Source organism: Neolamprologus multifasciatus, chromosome 7 (genome assembly GCF_963576455.1).
Source record: "Neolamprologus multifasciatus chromosome 7, fNeoMul1.2, whole genome shotgun sequence".
Lineage (NCBI taxonomy): Eukaryota > Metazoa > Chordata > Actinopteri > Cichliformes > Cichlidae > Neolamprologus > Neolamprologus multifasciatus.
In genome coordinates this window covers 8,265,466-8,292,479 of record NC_140445.1, presented here as the reverse complement: position 1 = coordinate 8,292,479, position 27,014 = coordinate 8,265,466, and the positions used below count along the sequence as shown (strand labels likewise).

Genomic DNA, 27,014 nt, shown 5'->3' with positions numbered 1-27,014 from the left:
GCGCATTCCTTGCAGGTATCATCAAAATGTAAAATAGAATGTATAAAATAAAAAAGCACCCAATTTTCTGTATGGCGCTCGATTGAGCTGCATTTCCAGAGAGATCACTGCAAACAAACAAGCAAAAGACACAAACCAAAAATCTGAATCATTTGATTTCTAGAAACATTAAATTCAAAAGAACTGTTATTTTATATTGACACTTTAATCAATAAACTCCCGAAGAGTACAGCTGCTGTCTATATAACAATCATTAAACAATAATCATTACCTATCTGTCGTCAGTCCAGGGGAATTGGTCAGGTGGAGTGTGTTTTGATGAATCCTGGAAAATGAATATAGTTCACAGCTTAGACACACATACTGTATCTTTATTTGGGGAATGTTACAATATGTTTGATTTGTTTAAAAGGAGCATCTCCTGATATGTGTGTTCATTTGCATCTATATTCATATCTTACCTGAAAGTTTGAATATTGCTATTGAGTTGCAAACAGTGGAGCATTAATCCAACCGCTTTCTCAGCGCTGATCCAACGCTCCTCAATACTGAGTGGAAAAGCACGTGTAATACACTCATTATAATTCAGTGCTTTAACAGCCATTTACTGAACAGCCATGACTGATTTGGATAAGTTGTAGTTTGAAAAAAGCCCGAAAACATTGACAGAAGAGATAATAGTAAAGATTCTCTTGTCTCACCTGAAAACACATCCACTTTGACTGAAGCTCAGCAGCTGTAGGAAATCTTCAGTCTGCTCCAGTAAGCTGTGGTTTAATCTGCAGATGAACCACAGACATATCACTATGTACTTTCTGATCATGGTTAGATAATAGAGGCCCGAAAGGAATAGTTAAACCCTGAATACCCTGAGATTCTTAGCATAAAGAGACTTTTGATATATAATAGATGCATTTCTAATCAGTTCCTTGCTGTCTTGATGCATGCTCAATCATCCTGGTAAGAAAATCCCAAAAAGTTCATCTTAGCGTTTTAAGTGGGAGAAATGTTTCGTCACTCATCCAAGTGACTTCTTCAGTCTTAGCTGACTGCCACCTTATAAACAGTACATTTGCACAATGACTGAAACTAGCACCACTGAAAGAGCAACGGGCTGTGAGGTCAGTAACTTGATCATTAATCAGGCAATTTCTTGCTGGCAGTTTCAAATCTAAAATGTTAACAAAGAAATATGGCCTTGTTGTGATCTTTCCATATTTTACAAGAAGTCAGTTTATGAACCAGTTTTATTAAGTGTAATAACTAATTAAAAAGAAGCCATTGTTTTTATCTGATGAAACCCAAAAATTTGTCTTAAGATTGAGGGATACTTACTCCACTTTGGCCAGATGGGGACAACTGGACACAATCTCTGCTAATCGGATCAGATGTTCATGCTTCAAACTACCTTCCCTGATTCTGATGGAGAAATAAAGCAGAGAAGGCAAAAAAAAAACAAAACATAAAGAAATTTAGATTTCTGCAAAGTTAGTGCCAAATCCAAAATGTACTAAAATCTTTAAAAGGCCTTAACCTCTACTAAGCCCCCAAATTACACTGTAATAGTATTATGTAGTGGACGTTTATTGAGAGCTGGAGGACGCTGAACTCTTGTTACTGTGAGTGCTAGAGTTAAGGAAGGTACTTTCAGAGCTGCTAAAATCGATCAGACACCAGAAACTAATTATGTCTTTGAATATTTACAACCACATTCTAAGGTTCACTGCTATGCTCAGCTCTACTTCTGACATGCAAAGTCAGTTCCTTGTCGCCCACAGTGTGCAAGCTGGATTTAGAAGTTTTCAGCCGTTCATCTTTGCTGATGCAGTCAGTCAGTTTACCAACTCAGTGCATGAACCTTCAGATGTAGAGAGTTCACATATCTGTGCATATCTGTGAGATGTTTCCTGTGCAGCTCACGCAGGAAAAATTACAAAGCCAAAGGAGAGTCTGTTTTTTTTTCACAATGACACTTTGTTACTTTGAATACATCAGCTGTTGACTTATACAATCAGACCACATGTAAGTTTCCTTTTGTTCTTTTCTGTCTGCACACTAGTGCTGCATGGAGCTCTGCACCTCTGCATTAGTTCACGCCTCCTCTCAACATTTTAACACTCTTCAAATTTCCTGTCTATGTGAGAGTGAGAGCTGGAAGCCTACCCCTGATTTTAAAGGCATCATTTAGCTTTAGTTCCCCAATCAGTTGCATTCGAGGTGACTTTCACCACTTAGTGCTATTGTGCTTTAGCACTAAACTTTAGTACTAAAGTTTCATGAGTGTTAATAAGTTCATCAGCTCATTATTTTTTTTTACTTTATCTGAAATGAAAATATTTAAAATTTTTACTGGTTTCTTTTTTGCTGTATACAGCAAAAAACCAGTAGGTGTGAATTCTGTGTTTTTACTCGAGTCACTGTGCTCACCTCATCAAAGTGACTCAGTGGTAATACGGGCACCGTTTCAGAATCAGAGTCAGTGTTTTGAAATTTTGGATGGAACTCCTACCTCAGAGTTTTTTCACGAGTTTCATTTTGTCTGAACCAGATAAGGCATCGCTCTTCTTCTCCTAAGCTACCAGCAGACATCAGAAAGTAGAGTCCATGGACAAAGAGAGAGACATGGACAAATATTTCATTATAGATTACTTAGAAGAATTCCATTAACTTCTTTCCTATGAGTAGACTTACCTGACATCCACACCAGAGACATCAGCACAGGTACACAATGTGCTGGCCACAGCCAGCAGCCCCTGCTGGGTCAGTCTGTTGTTACTGAGACTGCACATGAAGATTCATTAAAGAAAAGAATTAGTCTATATTTTACTCATTAACTACAATACACATCATTTCTAAATATCGTAGCTTCATACTCTCAGTCTTATTATACATTCAGCAAACAATATATTAGGTACACCTAGCCATGTTCAGAATCACTTAAATCACCTTTTTTATTAACCCATTCAGATGTTCACTTTCAACTGCATTAGGGCATCTTCACCTTATATACACGCCTGAATGCATGTTGCTGTCATGTCATTGACTGATTAGATATTTGTGTCAACAAGCATTTAAACAGGTTAACTAATAAAGTCAGTGGTGCGTGTACATTTAAGTATTTTTTACTCTTCTGCTCTATATTTAATATAGAACTTAATATGTTTAAAGTCTTACTTGACATAGGTGCTGATTTTTAGCCTTGGTAGGGAATGCACAAAAGAGCTCACGTCTTCATCTTCCAGCTGGTTACTTGACAAACTGTGATGAAAGAAAAGCAGAGCTGAGCATCCTTACTGGATAAAAGCTCAGGAAGAAAACACTGGATTATCCATGGCTCCATGGGTGTGATTCTAAGATTGTGTGTCTAAATGTTTGTGTGGCTCATACTCAAGATCTGAAAGCTGGGGACCCTGCTGCAGGATCTCAAGAAGTTTCTTCAAGTGGTCACCCTTCAGGCAAAAATGAGTTAACCTGTGTTACACACAATCAGGGAGACAGAAAGAAAACATAGCACATGAAGTTGATTAATTACTAGTTATAGTAATTATTGTAAGATGTCCTCTTTTACCTGAACTTTCTAATTCTGTGGTGATTAAAATGGCAGATTGTAAAAATACAGGACACCCAATGTGCTTCACACTATATAATATTGTCTTTTTCAATGAGTACCATAAAATCTTTAATTAAACTGTGCATTTCTACAGTTCTATGACAACATATATTTTCAGTCAAATTCTAAAATAAACACAGCTTGAAATGCAGTTTAAGATGAGCAGCTAAAATTGCTATAGTGTATGAGCCGTGAATACTTGGGTAAGTGACAAAGTGAGCCGTCTGAAAACCTACAAATGTTGTTAAGTCATCAGTAAGCAGTGAAAATGTTGCGGATCACAGACCTGCAGCTCACTTGTTCCACTTTCACTGTATCAAAATTGATGAAGGAGTCGCCCTGAGGGCTAAAGAAGAGATCAAAGCAGCAATTAACCAAAACAGGTCAGTTAGAGAATTAAAGTAATTGCAGCTACAACTAAAAAGTGTGGTAGGGAAAGGAGCATCACATGAACACTCAAATATGGTGTGTTGTGATGAGTGCCACAAAAGTATTCACTGTACCTGAGCTCCACCGACGTCACTCGCTGACTGTCATTCAAACAGCTGACCAGCTTGAGTGCATCGGTTGCAGATGTGATGCTCTGTCTGACACTATTAGGAATACAGAATGAGTTCATTCGAGTTCATTGATAATTTATTAAATTAATTCACAGCAGCTATTGTCAAATAAAATATTCCTCCTAAACCTAAATGCAACAATAGCCACAATTTGCTTTGCCAGATTTAGCCATACAGGCTAAACTTCAACTGTAGTCTCTGGAAGGTTGATAGCGTTAATGAATAATAAAGACACCAAATGCACAAAGGCAAAATATGTAAGTGACAGAAGCATATATATGGTAAAAGAAAAACATACTGATATTATGTATTAAACATCAAAGTTTTTAATTTATAATATCTGCAAATCAATTTTTTTGTTCTTACAGTCATTAAAGATGTAAACATTACACGAGATTCATGTTCATGATGACTATATATAGGTTTTTGACCACAGCTGGGGTACATCTGGCAAATTTTATAAATTTTAAATACTTCAGTATAAAAAATAAAGACAAAAATGAATCAATATAAATAATTAATCTATAGACTGAATAAAAAGGACCAAGAATTACACCTAAAGGCATTTCAAAGTTATTGTTAACTATTTGCAGGGTTTAATTATACATTTGCATTGTTGTTGTTGTTGTTGTTGTTGTTTTTTAATCTGTAAGAGGATTTTCTCCAGTTGACTACAAGGTAATTACATAATGTCACAAACTATATAATAAAATTAAATGAATATGTCTAGAGAAAAATTACACACTTCTAATATCACACTTCCAATTAGAGCCGACAGCATAAAGTGAAATTAGAACAGAATTTCTGCAAATCTCCTTGCAGTGTAGATGAGATTGCAACGTTCTGCAATCTCCTATAACAATAGTGATCTTCTATCATTTTTTTCCTTGTTTTATGGACCTAACATATACCCTGTGATAAGAATAGCATAGATACCCATTAAATAAAAATAACTACACTTAAAATCACCTTCCAAATATTCAAATTTTGTGCTCAGTAACCTCAGTAGGATGTTCTTTAAAAAACAACAAGTACTCAGCAGCTTTTTTCCATATCTTCACATCTTTTCCCTACTGCACATATACTGTACATATTAACATTTTAAATCCAGAATAATCTGACTGTCTATTGCAGGTTGTAATCCAGTGTTATCATTAATACTTGCATTAGTGTGTATGCCTTACTTGAGTCTCTGCAGTGACGTCATCTCTGGCAACACTTTGAGAAGATTCTCGATGGCTTTGTCGGTAAGTGAACACTGAGATAACCTGACAGAACACATTAGTGCATGAACATGAACGTGTTCAGTCACTACTTTAAATACTGTTGAATAATTTGCAGATATACAATAATAAAGCTTACTCTAACTCCCAATGGAAGTGAATCTGGACCAATTTTCTACATACTTTGGTTATATCAGATGGTAGGATGCTGCTGTGCTTTACTCTAGAAAAATAAAAGGGGATCATTCTTTTGTATTCATAGTCAGAGGTCAGATTTGTACTTTTCTGCATGTCTTTATTTGCTCACTGTACCGGAACATCTTCAGCTGCTGCTTGTCATCACTGACATAGGAATAATGTAGAGAGTTTGATTATTAAACAGAAAAACTAAATGGAGACAACAAGAATCAAACTGTGTGAACGTTTGCATAGATGCAGGTCTTCTACCTTTCATCTGGGCAGAACTTTAGATTGACTTCCTCTTTGCCTCCGCCACTGTAAAACCAACAGAGCACAACAGCCAATTATAATTAACCTGACTGATTACTGTAAAGCTATATGACAATACTAAAATATATATTCAACTGTTTGTTATAAAACTGAAAATATAATTGAAATAAATGGGCACTTCACAAAGCAGGAACTCCAGCAACACTTGAGGGAAGATGAACAACTTTAATAATTGACCAACACGTTTCGGCTTGTGGCCTTCATCAGGGTCATCATCAGGGGAGTTCCTGCTTTGTGAATTCTTTCATCCTCTCCATGCACCTTGGAAGCAGGTGAAGTTGTGCCAGAAAATCTTTGCTGGAATAAAAGGGCACTTAACAGAAGGAACTAATCTAAGAAACATTGTACACTAATCTAAACTATTCAAATGTTACTCTGTGAAAATATGAAATAAAACACCAATCAGATAAACTCTAGGTAGAACAATACAACACACTATGACTACCATGACTACCTTACTCTTCCTCAGCCAATCAGCAGCACTCGTGCGATTGTTTCGCACCCCTAGCCCCCGGTAAGATGACATAAGCGTCAACCATCTGTGTGTTTAAAAATAGTAACACACCCACGGTGTTTTAACGATAGTAAAAGTAATTAGTTAGATTATCTGTTACTGAAATAAGTAACAGCGTTAGTAACGCTGTTTATTTTAATGCAGTTATTCCCATCACTGTATATGACATGTAGTGTTTTATGTAATTATGTATTTATAGTATTTTTCAAACAGATAGATTTTTTAAACCCAGACCGGGATAAGAGGCACAAACGGTTGGGTAAAGCAGCTATTGGTATCATTAAATAGCTACAATGTAAAACAAAGATTACCTGATGTGAATTTCTGTTAAGGTGTTATACGAGCATAGAGCTGCAGCCAGCATTGCCACTCCTTCCATGTTGATGTCATTTTTACTGGCACTGGAAAAAACAAAAGCAATTAGCACAAGGAAGTTGGTGTTGGCTGTTTGGAACCTGTTTGGTGAGAAAACAGCTTACCATTTGGCTACCTACTTTGTATATCTCAATGTAAAAAATAAATGCATGCGTGTGAGCTTACTTAATTTCCTGGATTTTGCTAAGACGAGGCAGGAAATCCAACAACTTCTTCAGACCTTTGTTGCCTAAACAGTTACTGGACAAACTGAAAAGAAAGGTTAAAAATGCCTTACAACTCAGTGTTTGTACATTTATCAAGAGAACATGACAAAAATAAGCCAGTATATCAATATCAGTAGTGCACACACACCTGAAATGTGTAATGAGTGTGAACAGTTTTTCCTCTAAATGTGATACATTTGTTGAGATCTTTCTATTAATACTACAAATTACAGTTATTTACAATATTTATATATAATTAAATATGTGTGTGTGACAGGTGGTCTAATAAATTTGTTAAGCACTGTATAAGCAATCTAAAGGTTACCTGTAAGCAAAAACCATGATGGTGCATCATTTAAGAGGTGGTTTAGGATGTAGTGGTTAGCTACTTCATAAACTGAGCATACACTGTCATTTTTAGAATAATGTCCAAGACATCAGTTTTTAACACAAATGTGTAGTAGAAAGGTTTTTTTATTGCCCGACACACTTTAAATACCTTTCCTTTCTTTGCACCATTATCTTCGTAATTGTAGACACTTGTATTCATACGGCTGCCCCTGAAAACTTTCTAGGCTTTTTACACATAAATTTATTATCTACTAATTAGAAATGGTCCTATTTTTATTATCTGTCCATGGTAAAATGGTGTGTGCACTTTCATGGTTCTTGCTCATCTTACTCCAGCATAGTGAGATCAGAAGAGGTGCCCAGACATCTCAACACACTTTCCAGATCAGCAGGATGCAGATTGCAGAAGCTGAGGCTGAAAGACGCAAAAGCTGAATGATTATCATTAGTACTGATGACATATCATTATTGGACAAAGGATACACCTGAACAACCCATTATAACAATTAAAATATTAAAACTTTTTGCTTGATAACTGATGGTCTGTTGGTTACCAACTTAAAATTATCGCTTTACTCATTCTAAATGCTACCCTACTATTGTTCTGCAACATCAATTATATTGTTGTTGTAAGCTTGTGATACAGAAGCATTAACATACCAGAGAGATTTGGATATTCCGCTTGCAGGTTTTTCCCTTCCCCTAGCAAACACAATAGACACCTTAACAGGAACCTGTAATCTGCAACATAAAGAAACATTCAGATACAGAGCAGAGATGACAGCAATAACTCTAACATAAATCTAATTTTGCATTTCCTGGTACAGTATGTCTAAAAGTTCCTGCAACTATGGTTGCTAAGATTAAATGCGTGTTTGTACCTGATATGAAGCTCCATCACAGGAGGATAATCAGACAGTAGAGCAGTCAGAACCACCAAACCCTCCACTGATGAGCAGCTGTCATTAATGCTGAGAAAAGATTGTAAAACATCGACTAAATGCTGCTGGGTTTTATGTGCAGGTATAGCAAAGTGCACAGCAAGCACAACACAAAAAATTGATTTCTTTTAAAACCTAGTCTTACATGAGCTTGTCAGTAATGCTGAACTTTGGCAAAAACTCAGTCAGTGTCCTTAAAATTTCTTCATCCCACTGGCCTCCAGACACACTAGAGTGCAAAGACATGGAGTAAAACAGCCACACACATTGACAGGCCTTTGGCTAGCATTCATTTACCAATGTAATATGCACACAGTGTAGTTTGCAGATTGTTCAACTACTTTAACAGAGGGAAAACATTAAGTCAACAACTAGTGCATTGTTGCTATTCTATTCATTACCGATGTTGTCTGTGTCATAAGCTCTGAATAGGTTTTTCTAATTATGAAGGTGTGTACTTATGAAATCTTACTCTAGGACAGACAGCGCAGGGCATCGAGCCAAGGATTCAGCAAGTTTCTGCATCTCAGACTTGTTCCAATTCTGGTTCAGCAAGCTGGAGAAAAATGACACCATCATAATGCAAACGTCCATGATACAAAAACCTCGAAAATACTAAACTGTGATATTTAGAGTCCCATTTAAATCAACATCCATTGTGGCCTTGCTACATGTATATCTTTGTAATACATTGTTGATGCTCAATAAAAAAAAAAAAATTAAAATTAAAAATAAAAAGATAAATCAACATCCACATAAACGTCCTTTCTAGTCAAGATCTTTTGAAGCCAAAAAACAAACAAACAAAAAAAAAAACCCAGTAAAGGTGAATGCACATTTTGCTGACACCCATTTAAGATCAACGAAGGTGCAAAGTTCATCAAGGAAACTGGCAAAGCTCTTTGGTAAGGCAGTTACGGTAAACTGACTTATTTGTTTCATATCTTACCTGATTGTTGATTCAAGTATAGATGTATGGCTGTAGAGCGGAAAATATAAATATATCAGAATTTTACTATGTTCACTTTATTGCTTTATTTAGTTTATAAGCATAAAAGTCACCTGTTCATATCTGACTTTTGGAAGAAAGTTACTGTCAAGTCTTTGATCCCCCTGCAAAGAAAAATAACCTGGACTGGAGTACACATTTATGACACACTTATGTTTATCTGGTCTTGTCATTATAACTTTATCAATAGAAATTAGCTACTTTGAATTTCAGGAATCTCAAATCTATGACTGAGAAAATATTAATAGTGCAGTGAGCATTACTGAGTTAAAATATGTGTAATTTTTATTTAATTTAAGCAACAATCCCTGTGCCATAACTATGCCTTAACTGCCACGTTGTGTGCATGTGTGTGTGGTCTTACTCTGCATGAACATGTTGGATGTTCAAACATGAAGACATCGTTTTAATAAGACAGTCGACTGCATTCAGGGTTGTGCTGTTTCGTCCCAGCCTACAAAGAAGCACACACACATGTGATCACCACACAAAGTCTTCAGCATTGTTAAGTACAGACGAGTCTTTGCATTAGAAATGTGAGAACTTACGCTACATTCGAAAGGTTTTGTAGTTTGGTAAAAATCTCAGCAATGCAACTGATTCCTTCATCCCTCAAATTGTTGTCACTTAGGCTGAAAAAAAAAAACCCAGAAGAAAAATGAGCAGAAACTTTAAGCTCAGCATTATTAAAAGCATCTGGATAATCGAGCAGTAAGCTAATCGTGTACTATATTGAACAACAGAAGATATACTTGATATCAGTGATGTGTGGACACTCCTGAAGACCAGAGGCCAAACTAGCTGCTCCAGTAGCAGTCAGGCTGGCACCAGAAAACCTTGTGAACACAAACAGGTAATTATTGTAGTTAAGGGACAATTACCTTTAATATATTTTTTGCAGGAATAAAGCAACGATATAAAACATACTCTAGTTTTCGCAGGGATGTGAATTTAGGCAAAACAGACGACAACTTCTCAGCAAACTTGTCCCCATACTTGCGGCTGTGAAAACTGTAAGGACACATAGTGAATAACAATAAAGTCATTTTTATTCATAAGGAAGCATCGGATTAGAAATTGCAAAAAGAAAACATCAGTTCAAAGCATCAATTTAAAACAAACAAACTGCTTTTTACCAGCATCTCTATAGTTGATAGAATATTTCTTGATGCTGCTATGTTTTTATCTACAAATTAACTTTTATCTAAGACACCAGGTGGGAAATTCCTATGCTTAATCTTTTCTTGAATGTAGTATTTTAATTAAAGAGGATAAAACAGACTCGGATCCCCAGAACTATAATATGAGATGAGATCTATTTGTTTAAATGTCAGTGTGAATGTCTGAACATAACTAAAAAAAGAAGCACTCAAATATATAAAAAATGGTAACTCTTTCTTAAAGAGGTGGTGACAGAGACAGATTTCTGTGACGCAGGGAATCAAACTAGATTCACAGACTACAAAGTGAAAGCCAAAGTAAGGTTTATAGGAGCTTTGGAGTTGTAACCTGTAATCTCTTTTAACCCTGTATAATATTTGATACATGAGATTTTGAGAGCTATATATCATCAGTGTGTTTGTAACACACACAAAAAATGAAAAAAAAAAAAAAAAGAAACCTCATACATGGAAACTTATTTATTAATTTTTTTAATTGTTAGCATTTGTCCAATTAAAAGAAAATCAAATGTCTGGCATTAATCCATGCTTCAGGCTTTACAGGGTTAATAATTCACTCTATGTAATCCAGAATAAACTGGAACTAAATCCCCATGACAGAGGTAATTTGATGGGATTGAACACTGGTTATATCATGTTTGCTTTACTTGTATAATTTGTACATGGTTTGGGGGTTTACAGCAGCCCCAACCCCCGGGCCTCGGACCGGTACCGGTCTGTGAGTCGTTTGGTACCGGGCCGCGAGAGTTGAGGCTCAGGTGTGAAATGTATAGTTTTCAGGGTTTTTATCGGTTTTCAGCGTTATTTTGTTATCGTTTTTATCGTTAACTCGGTTTTCCTGGGTCTTTTCACGTGTGTTATGAATAAATCTTATTTTTTTCAGTACCGGTACTAGTTTTATTTTGTTGTATTTATCCGCGACACCTTAAAGGCCGGTCCGTGAAAATATTGTCGGGCATAAACCGATCCGTGGTGCAAAAAAGGTTGGAGACCGCTGGTTTACAGCAGTTTTCTGAATTATAATTTTCACATTTCTAAATCATATAATGATGGATAGTTTATTACATGTACCAACAGTATTGTAAGTGTTTTACATGTGGATGATAACAACTTTTTTGTCACTCAATAGTCTTTTCATTGGCTGCCTTCCAGGTGGCTTTTCTTGCACATGCTTTCTCTCACACTGTATGCTCTCTGGTGTTTGGAGCCCATCTGGTTCTATGTATGGGTGGTCTCTATTTGTCATGTCCAAAATGAAATAAGAAATATGTGCCGTTATTCTTTTTGTTTTCATATTTGTCAAGATTAAGAACCGGGTACTGGGTTTAAGATTAAGAGTTGGGTGACTGCCCAAAAAAATCTAGTTTAATAGCTTACTTGTGCCTGGGTGACATAAAATATACACATGAAATAATTATGGTGTAACTATGTGAGAACTGTAGAGAGCAGCTGATAAGTTCTGCTTGCACCTTTGACTGTTCACTAGTTCTAGTCTGCACAGGAGGATCGAACCACTGTCAGTAAAACAACATTTTCTGCTCACCACAGCTGTAAATATCTATTACAGGTACCTTCAGCATAGTATAGAGTTCCTACGCTGCTGTTCTGAACATACTTATAGACTGCTGTGTACAGTCACATTTTTCCTCATTCTAATTTTCCAAGTTATCATTACAGTTTATGACTTGTATGTAACCGGTTCTCTTTACAACCACAAGCAGATGTATCGGTGTTCGTAATAAAATTGAGGTTTTGGTTTGTTTTACACAGCACTTTACTTTTTTTTTTTTTCACTTTACTTTTAATGTCTGAGCTGAGATATCTATGGTCAATGCAACTTTATTTGATACCAAGATATCTTAGTTTTACAATATGTACAGGTTACGCTATATTTGTCATTAAATTCTTGTTTTGGATAAGGAAAACATCAGGAAGAGCAACTAAGGAGGGATAGCTTTCCCGCTAGACAGACATTAGATGTTAGTGTGCATAATTATATAAAATTAACAATAAAGATGCTTCAACTTTCAGAATTAGGCAGTATAAACAGATGACTAACACGATGTGACATGACAACGTGCAGCTTACAGATTTTGCTAAACAGACAGGCCCTGTCCCACCCACTCTTCAAGACATGCAAGTGCAAACTTGTGTGGAAAAACATTCTTTTTCGAGTTGATAAAGAAATACTTTCAAAGAATCAGTGGTCGTGTTTTTGCAGTTGAGTCCAGACTATTTTCTGTCTTCTTGTAACAAGAATACTGAGCTCATTCACTGTCACTGTATGACAGGTGGCCAGTCAGCTGAGGAATGTCAAAGGCAAAGCTGCAGCTCTATTAACAACAACATTCACTGCTGCTGTGTGACTAGTCCTCTCTCTGCATGTCCGTGGGCTAAACATGGGTTTTATAATTTCTGACAGATCAACACCGTCCATTTCAACACTCTCATGTGTCACAGTGATGGCTTTCCAATGCTCCTATAGTGCATTCCCACAAATATCATATTAATAACCCTGTGAAACCTTTTCAAATAAATGCTGACCTGTAAGATTTAACATATCCAGGATGGTACAGTAATACAATAAAAATCAAAATAAACTTTTGTATTGTAATTAATAGTTTATTTTTGCTAGTTTTATTTAGGTTAGCTAAAAAAAAATTACACGTAGGTTTTTGGAGGGTTTTTGTTACTTTTTAACTACTGTAACTTGTAAACATCTGTGTAGCCTCACCTGAGGTTATGAATGCCCTGACACCTGGCCAGAACTATTAAACACTCCAGCTCCATGGAGCACGCTCCGAAGTCCAGACCGATGTCATTATGATCGGCTGAATTAACTACGAAAGCCAGAGCTTCGATATCATTCGGTAACAGCCAGATGTTGCGCAGCTCCAGTTTGGGTCTCACACCAAAAACCTGCTTGGCGAGTTGGTGGTTCTGGCTCTCCTGAACACTGTGGCAAAGCTGGAGTATCTGGCAAAATATAGCAAAGAAAAGATCAGTAACAAAGAGACAGAAAATAAAATCTGTTTCCTGTTTTTCATTCTACCTTTGGTCCGGTCAGAGTGTTACTGTTACACATGGATTTGAGCAATGTCAGAACAAGGTCTTGTCGTTTCTGGACCCAACTTTGGGCTCTACCAGAAACCTTGGCTAACTCAACCAGGGCTGGAGTGCATTGTGAGGAAGCCAGACCGCAAACATAGAGGTACAGTGAGTCAGTGAAGACCGTCTTCTGGTCTGATTTGGTTGTCCAGCGAGTTTTCAGACTGAATCTGAGGATATAATGAGAGGAAAGTCAACTTCTGAATTATGATGCAAATTAAAGCATGTTACAAAATTGTCCAGATGATAGTTTCAACACTCTTCTGGGAGATGTGAATAATAATAATATGACCTGGCATACTTTGAAATACAATAAATAATATTATTTTAAGATTTAACAGGTAGGACAAAAACAAACAACTTCTACAGTGCAGCCTATAAAGCAAACAGAGTGGGAAGAAAGCACAGTACACCAGTTTGAATGGCTTGCGTCTTTTCTTCTGTTCAGGCGCATTAATTTGACTACATTCCCCAAATGCTCACGGAATGAAACACAACAAAACGTCAAAGCCAGAACTGAACTAGTCATTTTGCAGCCGCCTGACTGATTTCAAACCAGAGGCCTCCAGAACCTCACTCAGAAACATGTGAAATCAAAGGGTTAAATGAGGAAGTGTGAGCAAACAGACCTGTTATCTAATCATTTAAGGAACTAGGTATGGGTGAGGTCCTTTTTGCAATCCACCTTGTCAACTAAATATGATAAAAGTGTGAACAAATCCATATCACACCATCAAAGAAATGTAGTGATTCTTTAGGGGAAACAATTTTAATTTATTAAAATACAGCTGTATGAATAGATTTCATGGTGTTGTAAACCTGAGTCTGCAGCAATTAAAAAAGCAATTAATTAATTAAGATTTAAGTCATTAATGAATGGGTGCCTCCTGTTTAAATACTCTAAAGCACAAGTTACTGTCATGGCTGCAGTTATTTAAAAAAGTCCTAGAGAAGGAGCTTCAAGTCTATATATGTTTGGACATATGAGAATGGATCTGAAGCCGAAAAGGGGATGGAAGATGAGCTCTATAAGGGAAGGGTGCAATTTGGATGTCAGAGGGTGGAACTTAGCATCTGTGGGCTCTGATGCAATTAAATTTCTGCTTTTAAAATGAATAAATAAATCCATGAAGCTGCATTGTCATTTTTAGAGGAAGCAGTAGCATGTGGTGGAGTACAACCCAGGCTTGTGATATATGTTAAACTACATGTAGCCACATACAAGAGGTCTCTTAGCGAGTGACTGTGGTCGCCTGCTGCTTAGTTATGTCAGCTGTGCCATATTTCACTTTCAGTGCCCCCACCTTTGCACAGTCTCACAGACTCTCGCACTGTGATTTGAGCCGTCACTTTATGCCTACATCAGTGTTTTTCTGATGTAAGGACTAAGGACAAATGTGTCTCGTACTGTAGCGTGCTTAACTCGCACAGCTCAGGTTGCTTCCATGGCAGAGTTATTCCTGGTATACCGTGTGACTTTACATAGTCAAATTCCATCATGCTTTCTTCCACATGTTCTAAATGACATTCATTAATTAACTGTTGAATCTTTCAATATATTCATCACGATTCTGCTGTGTGTGTGAGCTTCTCTTTTTAGCTTAGGCGACAAACTTTTATTTCCACAGCTTTTCAAACACTCCATCACACACTAGTGTCTACCTGATCTGAAAGGAACTTATCTATTTCGGGACCAGGCAGAGACTGCCCAGCACCGAGTTGGGAGGACAGGTGTACACAGAAGCGTCATTCAGCTAAGGCAGCAACAAGAAAGGTGACCGTATCTAGGACATTTTGTTCATTTGGTTAATTAACAAAATTGTTTCCAGGATGTGAATTTGATTTGATGATAATTTAATCAATCAATGTGTAATAATGTCGTGAATGTTATACTGTTATCTGTAATTTGAATTTGTCCCTCACCAGTGAGAGAGTAAAATGCAGGGGTTACTGTGTATGTGCCATTAGACTAAAATAGTATCTGGCTATTTTATCAGGTACACTTTGCCAATTTTAAGTTATACCCCCCCACCCCACCCTCCACCCCACCCTTTGCCCTCAGAACTGTCTTTATTATTTGTGGTACAGACTCAGCAAGGTGTTTTCATGTTGCTTATACCAAATTCTGACCTTTCTGTTTAAATGTCAAAGCAGAAATCCAGACCCATTAGGCAATCTTGTTCAATTTTGGTGAGCCCATGTGACTTGTTGCCTCAGTTTCCCGTTCTTAGCTGGCAGGGTGGCACCTGGTGTGGCCCTCCTGTTGCTGTAGCACATCTGTTTCAACTTGTAACTTATTCAGTGATGCTCTTGTAGACACCTTGGTTGTAACAAGTGGTTCTTAGAATTATCGATTCTGTTCTTTCAGCTCAAAGAATTCTGCGCGTTCTCCCATCACCAACACATTTTCACCCAGAGAACTGTCACTCACTGGTTATTTCCTCTTTTTCAGACCATTCACTGTAAAACCAGAGATGGTTGTGTGGGGAAATTCCGGTCGATCAGCATTTTCTGAAAAAACCCCAGACCAGACCATCTGGCACCAGCAACCATAACACGTCACTTAAATCACCTTTCTTCCCAATTCTGATACTTGGTCAGAACTTCAGCAGGTCATCTTGACTGTGTTTTGATGCCAAAAGTACAGAGCTTCTGCCGTGCGACTCCGTAGTTTCTCCATCAGGTGGGCTATATAACCTAAACAGGTCTTGACACTGCAATCATCTTAAAAATTACACCCATATTTCTCTCCATTTGGCTTCCTTACCTCTTCTTAAGCTGTGCGTCATTAACATCATTACTGGTCATGATTCTCAGTGCAGCTAAAAACTCCTGCACTGTCAGATGAATGAAGCAGTAGGCATTGGCAAGTATCCCGTCCTGACGTCTGAGCTCCACCTAACAGCAGATAAGTAATTATGTTATTACTAATAATATGTTACAAACATGACAAGTCGTCTACAGGGACAACCTTCATCTACCCTTACTCTGTTTACTACACACACTATGCCCACTGTAAGGAAACACAAATAACTTTTGCCCACTAAGCAAATCTATTAATAGTATCAATAGTATAAATAGCATGCAAACACTCGACAACAAGGATTTTGTGGACATTCACAGATATGAGGAGGACATTAATGCATGCATTCATGTCTGACCTGTGATAAGAGTCCTATTTTCAATGAAAACTTTAAAACCTCCTGTGGAATCTCTTCTTTCAAAAAGAGTATCTTGCTTTCCTCTAAGCCTCTCCAAGCCAGTTGGCTCAGCTCACACAGCTCCGATTGATACTGACTCAGAATGGTCAGTGTGGTGACAGCACTGCACGGAAAGACAGAAAACAGATAATCCATAAACTGAAGCATGACACGTTTTTTGCTACACTGGTGCTTTCTTTTCTAAATAGTCATTTTTTCATTTACTTTATATTTTTTTGAAATATAATGTTCAAGATGGTGATACACTAGAGTGAGTTCACAGCTCAGTCTCTACCTGTGAGGAAATCTTTTAGTTTTTGGCTTGCCATCTCCTCTGTGGTTAGGGGCTCGGCTAAGAAATGAGGCCAGAACAGTGAGGTAGACCTGAGTGAGGGTGGCGGGGACTTGGAGTGAAGTGGGAGTCAGCTGGGGTCTGCCATTTGTTCCATCCATTATTACATCTTTGCTCCCTTTTCTTTTTCCATCCTCTTGTTTCCTTTGTGCAGGATCTCCTCTTCTATTGCCCTCCTCCCCTCTGGCTTCTCTTGACATCTGTGCTCCTTCTGCTTCCTGAGCATCTGTCCTTGCCTTACTTCCTTTTTCGTCAGGCATCGGTGCTCCTCCTGTGTCTTTATCTCTACACTGCAGCAGTAAATGCTCAAGACAGATGCAGCAGATATTGCATAGGGCAGGAATGGAAGACATGGCGAGGAGGTGTCGACTGGAGAGAAGGAGCTGTGCTGCCTGCTCTCTAAGAGCTACATCTGCTGGGTGTAAATGATGATTAAACTAGTTAAAGACAACATACATTTAAGATAGACGTGCACAAGAATTTTTACTCATTTATTATTTTTACACCAATTTTTTCATGTTAGTAATGCAGCTATTACGCATGAGATCCTGTTTTATATGGAAATTACTCATTTCTACTAGTTTGAAAGTCTAAATTTTAGCCTAAATATAGCACTGCAAAAAATGTAAATAATCCCAGATTAGGGTTATTTACATAAGCTACTGCCAACAAGTAAAATAAAAAAGACAAAAAATGTTTAGTCGGAAACATGCAAGTTCAAACTTGGCTGATATTTATGTGAGTCTTGAAACCCACAGCAACCATAACTGAAGAGAAAATAAAAAATGCAGACAAGTGTCAAGTAAGAGTCAAAGAGAAAGCGAGAAAAAATATCAGAGACAACTTTGGCTGTGGGGAAAGAGAGAGCTAGATGTTTTCAAGAAATAAATAAGCAGCAGAAATCTGGTGTCCAGAAAACCATATTTTATCAGTTAATACAAAAAAGTAGTAATAAGTGAATTATTACATTTTTTTCTAACTTGATATAATTGTATTGCCTTGATTATATATACTAAGCACCAACTTCCACAGAGAAAAATTAAGTTAATACAGAAGAGCCAAAAACAAGACTTCCTCAAAGCTTTACAGAAATAAATAAAACAAATAAAATAAATAAATAAAGCCCAACAACAATGTAAATACAAGTAAATAAAGTTTTCACCTTTTGCACCAAAGAAGTTGTCTACATACTCCTTGATCTCATCCTGGTCCCAGCCCAGCAGCTGGCCTACTTTATCTGAAATGCCATCCAAATCTATAAGATCCCGTACACGACAGGTGACCAGCACAGTGCTTCCTGGAAGAATCTGGCGATTTAGCAACCCTGAGATGAGGTCTGCGACAGGCAGAGGATCTTCTAAGTGCAGCGGTTTCCTCTGCACTTCTTGTCTGCTGAGTTTGCCGTGAAACTCATCATAGCCATCCAGTACCCAACAGCTTTGCTCTGGATTAGTAAGGAGGTAGTCGATAATGGCTCTCTGTTCAAACGAAGAATACGTTTAGCATGTGGGAGCAGTTGAATTTCACACTTTGTTTACTCTGGCCCAAATCACCTGATGAGTTCATAAAATTGTAGCCCTTTTCCCATGGATTCATTTTTTTTCTTACACAAACACAACTCTGATCTTCAATTTACATTCATTTTACCACTAATATGATATGATATTCTGTCACATCCCAGAATGCAAAGCATAACTAACTATGTGAAGGGGTTTAGCTCAAACCAGATTTTGATTTAAATTAAATGCATCCCTCTGTTTAGTATCACAAATATACTGTTTTATAACAAGTATTACTCAAGCATTACATGCGTACCTTTGCATCTTCTCCCCCAGTTGGAGGGAGGTAGTACTGGAATAGCAGCTCTGATAGTGAAAGAGGGTGTGACAGTAGGTTGAGCTGACGAAACTCCAGCAGGACAAACACAAAGGATGAAGGGATAGGACCCTGGATGAGATGGAGAGGAGAACAATTGGCAGAGGAAAGAAAGCCATATCAAATTCTATTTGCACAGCTTAGGTAGTACCACAAATGTGAAAGTTGTAAAAAGCATTCACTGGCTCCAGAAGACGTTTGCAGTGGAAAAATGGCTGAACAAGTAGCTGCCTGATAGTAGCAGGAGCTTCTTCACTTTTATTCTTAATGCACCACATTGATAATTTATTGATTAGGTTTTTCCAATAAACAATGAGAATGCAGAGTTTGGATCATCTGCAAGCTCTGCAAGGTCAGTGATGGTTCCTAAGCCTACAGCATACTCTAATAATGATAACCACAGTAAAGCCAGTTTAAGTCAGTTATATTTAATATGGTCTTTACTAGGGATGGGTATCGTTTAGGTTTTATCCGATACCGGTGCCAAACTGGTACTTTTGAAACGGTGCCGGTGCTTAAACGGTGCTCAAACCGGTGCTTAAAGAATGGAGAACACAAAATTGGTCCAAAAACCTCTCATGTTCAGCTGTTTTTTTGTAAAAAGATAACAATGTTAGCCTTTTCTGCAGCTATAGGGCATATATGATATCACTCTTGGCTGGAAGCAGTGCTTAAACAATGGAAAAAACAAACTTTGTCCAAAAACTTCTCATGTTTAACTGTTTTCCACTTTTTCTTTGGTCATTTTAGCCTTTTTGGCCAGGGTGAAGGGAGTATCTGCCATCAAACAAGAAGACAGCTGCATGTAACTACGACAGTGTTTGCTAGTTCACCTTACATGCATTAATGTAATAACGTGGTTAGCCTACTCAACGTAAATTGCACACGAACAACATGAAGCTACTCACGCAGAGAAGAACGGCTGCTGCTGCCATCATCATCCGTCACCACCACACCCGCAGTAGATGCGCTCGGTGTGAGGTCTCGCAGCAAGCTATCAAATACGGCGCATTTTTCTGCTTTAAAAAAAAACCCGCTATGCGTCGCCAGGTGTTTCATCGGATTTGAGGTGTTACCTCCTTTGACAGTATCACCTTAAAGCACTTGTTGCAGGCTGGTGAGTTTGCATCTTTTGCTGTGAAGTACAGCCAGACTTTTGACCGCTTCGTCTTGGGCATTTTTAATCTGTAGCTCTGCTCTAAAAGTACGTACGTACCTGGGCCCGCCTACTATCCGTACTAACGTAAAATGATTGGCTAGAATTCAAAGTGTATGACATCTCAGAAAAAAAAAGCACCGAAATGAAGCACCGAAATGTGCGCTGCTTTTCGGTCTGGTTACTACCGTTTATGTCAGAACCGGTGCCATCATGGCACCGGATACCGGTACCCATCCCTAGTCTTTACATACAGTATGGAAATAAAGCTGCTCTATGTTTTTATAACACCAGCATGCAAATTCTGGGACAATGGCTCTTCCTTTATTCCTCTGAATACAAATAAGACCAGCACTAGCCATACAGATGAACATAGAACATGTCTGATAACGCAAATAATTATAAATGTTGACAAAAAGGGAACTTACTAATCCACTAGCCCACTGCTGTCCCAAACAAGATGTTAGCAGAGTTTTTCCTGATCCAGTCTTGCCCACCAGAACTGTCACTTTACCCATACATCCCTGGAGGAACGTCTCCAACGTCACTCTGGACTCCAAATACCCGTAATCCCCATCGGGCTCTGAGTTTGGTGAGAAAGATGTGAGGTGTGCAGCAGACTTCAAATATTCATGATTAGGTAAGTTTACATGAGAAGCTTAGAACATACAAAACTGCTATGATTTTATTTCTTTGTGCACCACAAGATACTTTTCAAAAAAATCCCTTTATTTAAAAAAAGCTCAATCATCAACTGGTACAATTAGAGGAAGTCTTGCTGACCTGGTGTTCTGCCCCCTCTGTCTGCTGAGCCAGGGGTTTGATCGGGTCTGTCTCTGCTTCTGTTTGCCGCTCTCGGGCTGACCCATACATTCTCCAGCTGGACCTGCCTCACCAGGCCAGCTGTGAGTCGCTCCCATCTCTTCAGCAGGAATTTCTCCACTTCACTGATGTACTCCTGCCAGTGATCTGTGGGTGGAACCCATTAGAAAAGTTAGACGTGAATAACACCGATAATCTCTTTACAGTGCGATTGCCTTGCTTAAAAATGTCAGCCCTGGGTTTCAGGTTGATCTTATTTTGAAATCTAAGACATAGGCCCGCTCTGATGACATCAGCTTCCCACAGTGTACAACAATTGCTCAACTACATGAAGCAGCACAACTAAATGCTAAACTAAAGACTTCCTCGTCAATTTCAACTGATTATCTGTGGGATGATGTGTAGCCCTCATCCACATAAGCCCAATTTCCCTATCCCCTACATACAACATAAAAACAATTCGCCACCAACACAGTGATGCTAGATACCAGAGTTTATAGGTCCATGTGCCAAAGGGGCAGAGCCTTTTTGGCAGCACATGCTTTACTGCCAAGATAAGGCAAAGGGTTTGAGTGCTAAAAAGTGATAAGTCCTTTAAAACTTTAACCTAAATAAGCAATACCACCATGCTGGATTAATTATTGTGAGAACTAGATAGGTACTGGAAATTTTCCAAGATGGATCCCAGTCTTTCCACTGTCAGCTGCACACTTACTGTATTGTGTTTTAACTCTTCCTAGTTTCTTATCATAAACTCTTGTTTGTGTTTTTATTAATGAATCAATGAATTAAATATTTCTCTTTGTTGGTTTGCGTGATGGTTTGAACGTAGCTGTAACGCATGAATAATTAAAAGTCACATGTGTATCCTACCGATCCGTGGGCGCTTGACGAGCCGCTGCTCTAAAGATGTTACAGCAGGCCTAAAACTTTCACAACCGTCTGCAATACAGAAGACACAGAAAACATACAGTGCATGAAAACCCTGCAGAAAAGTATAACATGCCAAAAAGGATGAATGCAATAAAGTGTGTTGCAAGACGTTCAAATATTCTGTAGCTACACCTCTTAAACCTTCCTATTAGTTTTGAAATGATCTACACACCAAAAAAAAAAAAAATGCTGGGGGAATCCCAAAGTGAAACGAACAAATAAGTTACGTAAATTTTTTGATACATGCAAACCTATTTACAACAATCTTAAGCTTTTGGTTTCACTTTCCCCCTGAGTGTGTTTTCTTTGAGCCTTTACTGTAAACTAAACTGAGCTACTACAAGTGATTGCTGAAATAAATGAGAAAAATTAAAAAACTAATTTAAGCTTTTCTAAAAAGAGAAAGAAAGAGGCATAACTATTGAGTGGCTGTAGAATGGTTATAGTGGTATTGTCACCATCAGGGTAGTGATGATTGTTTTGCAGCCACGGGTGATAAATGAAGACTATGCTGCTCAAAAATGAAGGGAACACAGGTAAATATCAGTACAAACCATTGTGAACCTATTTCACCTGCTTTGGTGTAAAGCACCAGTGAGGGGGCACCGGAGCAGCAACAACTAGGGAATGGTTTTGCAGGTGATGGAGAAACTACTGCTCTCTCCTTATCCCCCCTGACTGATTTTCCTCTAGCTCTGCATTTTGCTGTTGAACTCGTCACTGCTGATTACCTGAGACAGTACCTGCATCCCATTAAGGTTCACAGGTCATCGCAAAACGGTTTGTCGCCCAGCACAGTTACAAAACTGTGAGGAGATACCAGGAGACAGGCCATTAGAAGAGTAGAGCAGGACAGGGCACTAGAAGGCCTTCAACCCAACAGCAGTAGCAGGAGGAACACAGCTAGACCCCTAAAAATAACCTCCATTGACCAAACTGTCAGAAACAGACTCCACAAGATAGGCATCTCCTCTACTATCTTGAGACCGGGCTGGAAGGCACAGCAAACTTTTTTGTGATAGCACATATTGACGTGGCACACTGGAGGAGCAAAAGAAACTCTTACAACCCGCATGGGCTGCAGGTGCTATCTCATGCTTCCAGCAATGACAACGACACCAGCTAAAAGAGTCAGTCAAGAGGTATAAAGAGAGAACAATGGTCTGCAAAACCACTTGCGAAACTATTTCCTCTTCTGAGATCATCTTGCTGTTGCCACTCCAGTGCACCTCATGTCACTTTCAATTGCACTAAAGCAGCTAAAATGGATTCACAATAGTTGAACCTTCCAAAATGGGCACATTGGTTTAACTGACTTTGTGTTATACTACTGTGATTAAATTTTACTTTTACTTTATTTTTACTTAGAAAAATAAAGCGTATGAGAATTCAAAAACATTAACATCTGATAAATTTCATCATTTCAGCATCATTCATGCTTTGGGTGTGCTCAGTAAACACACAAAACAAGCCAGAGAAATGTGACCCAATGTGGTCAGTCTGATGTAAAACCAAAAAGGAAAACACCAAATTATGGAAAATCACCTGCAGACTGCAAATATATGCATTTATAGTAAGCTTAGAGGTTAGGTCAAGCACAACTAAAACTACAAATCTTTACATGCACATACACATCCACACAATTATTCTGTACACACAGATATGAGACAGTGGCACACAGAGGTGGTCTACCTGTGTTTGCTAGAGACACGTCCTCTGCGGCTGGAGATGGTACATCATCAGCTAAACATTCAAGCACAAAGTCACACTGTTAGCCATGCAGATAAGCACAACTACAGTTACATTTGTAATTACTATGGTTAAATATATTTTACGTATTATTCAACTCCATGCTGTGAAAACATGACAACAAATGTCTCTATGGCTTTATGTAAATGTCATCTAAGTGACAACTTAGGGACACTAGAAAGGCTAAATGTAGTCCATCATGCCAACTACAAAAGAACCTCAAATAATGCAGCTCCTAACAAATTTGTGGCCCAAAATAAGACCATTATATTCATAAAAAATGCTTTAGGCAACACTAAAACTATAGTAATAGTATTTAAAATACTCCAGTTAGAATCTGTACAATAAAAGGGGATTCTGATGTCTGTGCCCCAGATTTATAGTTGTGGTCAAAAGTTTACACACACTCATCATGGGAATAAGCGTATTAGCATTGGAATAAATAAAGTCGGCTAAGTGGAATTGCTTTCCTAAACCCTGCCCTCAACCCTACTGCAATTATGTGGACTACACTTAAAAGCTGGGTCCATACCAGGACACCAACCTATTTAATATAAATCTGCCCAGTGGTCAAATATATATGAACCTCTATGTATACATTTGCCACTGTGCGGATTACAAAAAAACTTGACTAAATATAACAGATTAAGAGCTGAGCACACCAACCCTTATTCAACAGAAATTAGTGACCATTTATACTGAATTTGGTGATTCAACAAGTTTGTTAATACAGTAAAAGTTAGTTCATGCTGTCATAGTGTGTTACTTTGAAGAAAACTGCTGATGCTGTGGGTACTGTGGGGTTTTTGGGTTCTTTCCGTATACAGTCAAATAAATGTAACCACTTCCATGTCAACCTCAGTGCTTATACCCTATTGGCCTCAGCAGGCAAACCTTTAATTGGTACTGTATGCATGAAACATGTATACGTATGCATTTGCTCACCAAACAAAACTCTATTTTTAAGACTGCTTTAAATTACCTTTCACTTTGTTCTACTGTTTTGACAGAACAGAGGACCCAGACAAGTAAAGTAAACCTCAAAGTGAAAGTGACTGAGGATTGCAGTGCTTTGGTCCGGGACAAACACCAGTTTATACTCACTGCTGTCATATCCTGCTACTGACATGATCCTCGACTCCAGAAGCATAGGGATGTTCTCACACGAGAAGCACACTCTCTGAAGGAAGTTACGGCATCTTCGAGCACTGGCTGACCTGAAGTAATCCAACATGGTTTTGATGAGTTCTGGCCTTGCTGCTGCAGAAGAGCTTGAGGAGTCAAGCTGATATTGGCGCCAAGCTTCACTGGGCATCATTTGACACAGCTGCATTATGACTGAGTGCGACTGACTGCTGAGGATGTGGAACAGTTCAATGGAGTCCTGAGCCAAGACTGAGTTCACATTTTCATGGTCAGGGTTGACCTCCTCATCCATGGTCAGACTCCATCGGCTGATACAAATAAAGAGGGGGAGACACACATAAAGTCACAATCTTACCTGTGAAATGCAGCTTTGACTGAAGGAAGCAAGTAGCAAACATGCAAATCATACATTCATATCGTTGTACATCAATATAGTAGTCGATGCTTCAAACCCAACACTGTGAGCATTAACATTATAATCACACAGAAAGCCACAAAGCAAAGCGATCGTCCATTGCATTTGCAGGAGACCACGTGCTCTGCACTTTATTCACTGAAAGTGAGGCATACATGGACAAACGCGGTCTTTTACGTCATTTTCAAAACCATAAAACTTTTTAACACGCTCTTGATAAACCAGTAAAACATACTTCTATGTGTCCATCGACCTCACAGATTTACACTTTAAACAACTAAAAGTGCTCCAATAAGTAAACAGCGTTAACTGTGCTCTAATTTAGGTGAATTTCGCTCATTAATAACGAAAAAGAGCGATTTTGAGGGACGTTTGAATCATTAGGAATCATTTGTGTGAGTGTGCGCTTTTTATACGTTTATTATTATTATTTTATGTGGACACGTCATACCGACATTCATTTCTTTTTTCTCGTTATTAAACTTTTATGTAATATCGACGTCCACTGCTTTGTCTCGAGCCTGTCCTCAAACGGCTTCGAGGCGAGGTCGTTTAAGGTAACGAGCATCAAAGACTGCGTCATTGTGTACAGCTCAGCAAAGCTAACAAACTCCGGCTGCGACAAGCTGACAAGCAAAAGTCTGCGACACAGGTTACAGTATAATGTTCAGAAATAAAATAAAGACTCACCAATAATACTTGGCGCAGAGTGCAACTCAGTGCGGCCAGCCAGTCAATGATTCAAATCATTTAAACCGAAACTCATGGAATGGCTGGCAACATAGTTTTTGTTTCGTTTTCGTGTAACGCTCCACCAAATTGGCAAAGTCAGTGGCACACGCCGGCCTCCTCCAAATAAACAAAGGAGATATAAAATAGTAGGGTTCTGGAGGAATGATATATTTGGGCATTCAAACGACTGCATGACCAGGCAGAAATTTGGGTTAAAGCAGTGCAGTGCGTCATGGGTTCTGCTTCACCCAAGACATCTGATGGCAAGCGAATGACCATACCACAAGTTCCATGGGTTTATCCCATGTATTAGATGCGGGCATCTAATACATGGGATGAGTGGGTGAGTACTGGGGTGGGTGAGTACTGCTTGCTTTGCGCATCAAAATCAGGTTTAGTTTATTGGATTATTCCAGTTCCGAACCCGTTTCTTCCTTACAGAAGAGCTAAAGCTTTGGAGCGTGTGTTGCCATGCTACTCCGTGTTTTGCCAAAGAGTCTCAGTCTGGACAAGATGTTTTTGACATATTGTAGGAGCTTCTTAAACAAAGGCAAAATGTTGTAGCTGCTGCTATTTCTCTTTATCCCACAAATAATATATAAAAATGAATATGGACTGATTTTGAAGGGAGGATAGTGCGTTTATTTTACATCATCGAAAACACACTGGTGCCTGTTATAATACATGAGTATCAGATATTTTGTATTATCTCTCTGTTGTGAATCTCTACAACATCAAAAACGTCACAGTTTAAGTTTAGCGCTTCATAAGCGGATGGACAGACACTCCTTCTTTATCTGGCCTCTCTTTCTGACACTTCACAGCTGATGTATACAACCAGGCAGTTGACCCCGCTTACAAGCTGGGACAAAACAGCTCCCACTCTTCTGTTTGAGGCATCATTCTGCAGAATTAAAGGGTGTGAAAAGGGTCTCCCCACAGAGAGCCTTCATCACCTGCACAAATCCTGCTCAGTCCACTGGACCAGATCTGGCACCCCCTTTCGGGTGACATTGGTTAAGGGCTGGTCAGCTCCTCAAAGTTTG

General features: G+C 38.5%; 1 protein-coding gene across 3 annotated transcripts in view; it reads right to left on the bottom strand.

Annotated features, from left to right (window-relative positions):
- Positions 1-26,205, bottom strand: part of nlrc5 (NLR family, CARD domain containing 5) — a 38,813-nt gene extending 12,608 nt beyond the window's left edge. Inside the window, exons 1-41 of one of the 3 annotated variants that reach the window (XM_085169215.1) lie at positions 25,927-26,205; positions 24,780-25,129; positions 23,619-23,669; positions 21,867-21,935; positions 20,955-21,140; positions 20,600-20,754; positions 18,956-19,087; positions 18,303-18,618; positions 17,084-17,555; positions 16,750-16,912; positions 16,356-16,486; positions 13,533-13,758; positions 13,215-13,456; positions 10,227-10,310; positions 10,052-10,135; positions 9,848-9,931; positions 9,664-9,753; positions 9,353-9,403; positions 9,240-9,269; positions 8,763-8,846; positions 8,436-8,519; positions 8,231-8,320; positions 8,010-8,090; positions 7,681-7,764; positions 6,958-7,041; positions 6,729-6,818; positions 5,841-5,888; positions 5,706-5,735; positions 5,533-5,616; positions 5,355-5,438; positions 4,114-4,203; positions 3,897-3,956; positions 3,388-3,471; positions 3,175-3,258; positions 2,692-2,781; positions 2,510-2,575; positions 1,336-1,419; positions 702-779; positions 462-548; positions 272-325; positions 60-107 (exon numbers count right to left, since the gene is read on the bottom strand). In XM_085169215.1, coding sequence (XP_085025341.1) covers positions 60-107; positions 272-325; positions 462-548; positions 702-779; positions 1,336-1,419; positions 2,510-2,575; positions 2,692-2,781; positions 3,175-3,258; positions 3,388-3,471; positions 3,897-3,956; positions 4,114-4,203; positions 5,355-5,438; positions 5,533-5,616; positions 5,706-5,735; positions 5,841-5,888; positions 6,729-6,818; positions 6,958-7,041; positions 7,681-7,764; positions 8,010-8,090; positions 8,231-8,320; positions 8,436-8,519; positions 8,763-8,846; positions 9,240-9,269; positions 9,353-9,403; positions 9,664-9,753; positions 9,848-9,931; positions 10,052-10,135; positions 10,227-10,310; positions 13,215-13,456; positions 13,533-13,758; positions 16,356-16,486; positions 16,750-16,912; positions 17,084-17,555; positions 18,303-18,618; positions 18,956-19,087; positions 20,600-20,754; positions 20,955-21,140; positions 21,867-21,935; positions 23,619-23,669; positions 24,780-25,113 — 4,568 coding nt within the window. In that variant the 5' untranslated portion in view covers positions 25,114-25,129; positions 25,927-26,205. The remainder of the gene's footprint in view (positions 1-59; positions 108-271; positions 326-461; positions 549-701; positions 780-1,335; positions 1,420-2,509; positions 2,576-2,691; positions 2,782-3,174; positions 3,259-3,387; positions 3,472-3,896; positions 3,957-4,113; positions 4,204-5,354; positions 5,439-5,532; positions 5,617-5,705; positions 5,736-5,840; positions 5,889-6,728; positions 6,819-6,957; positions 7,042-7,680; positions 7,765-8,009; positions 8,091-8,230; positions 8,321-8,435; positions 8,520-8,762; positions 8,847-9,239; positions 9,270-9,352; positions 9,404-9,663; positions 9,754-9,847; positions 9,932-10,051; positions 10,136-10,226; positions 10,311-13,214; positions 13,457-13,532; positions 13,759-16,355; positions 16,487-16,749; positions 16,913-17,083; positions 17,556-18,302; positions 18,619-18,955; positions 19,088-20,599; positions 20,755-20,954; positions 21,141-21,866; positions 21,936-23,618; positions 23,670-24,779; positions 25,130-25,926) is intronic. The other 2 variants (XM_085169217.1, XM_085169216.1) reach the window with 2 other exon arrangements.
- Positions 26,206-27,014: the final 809 nt, after the last annotated feature.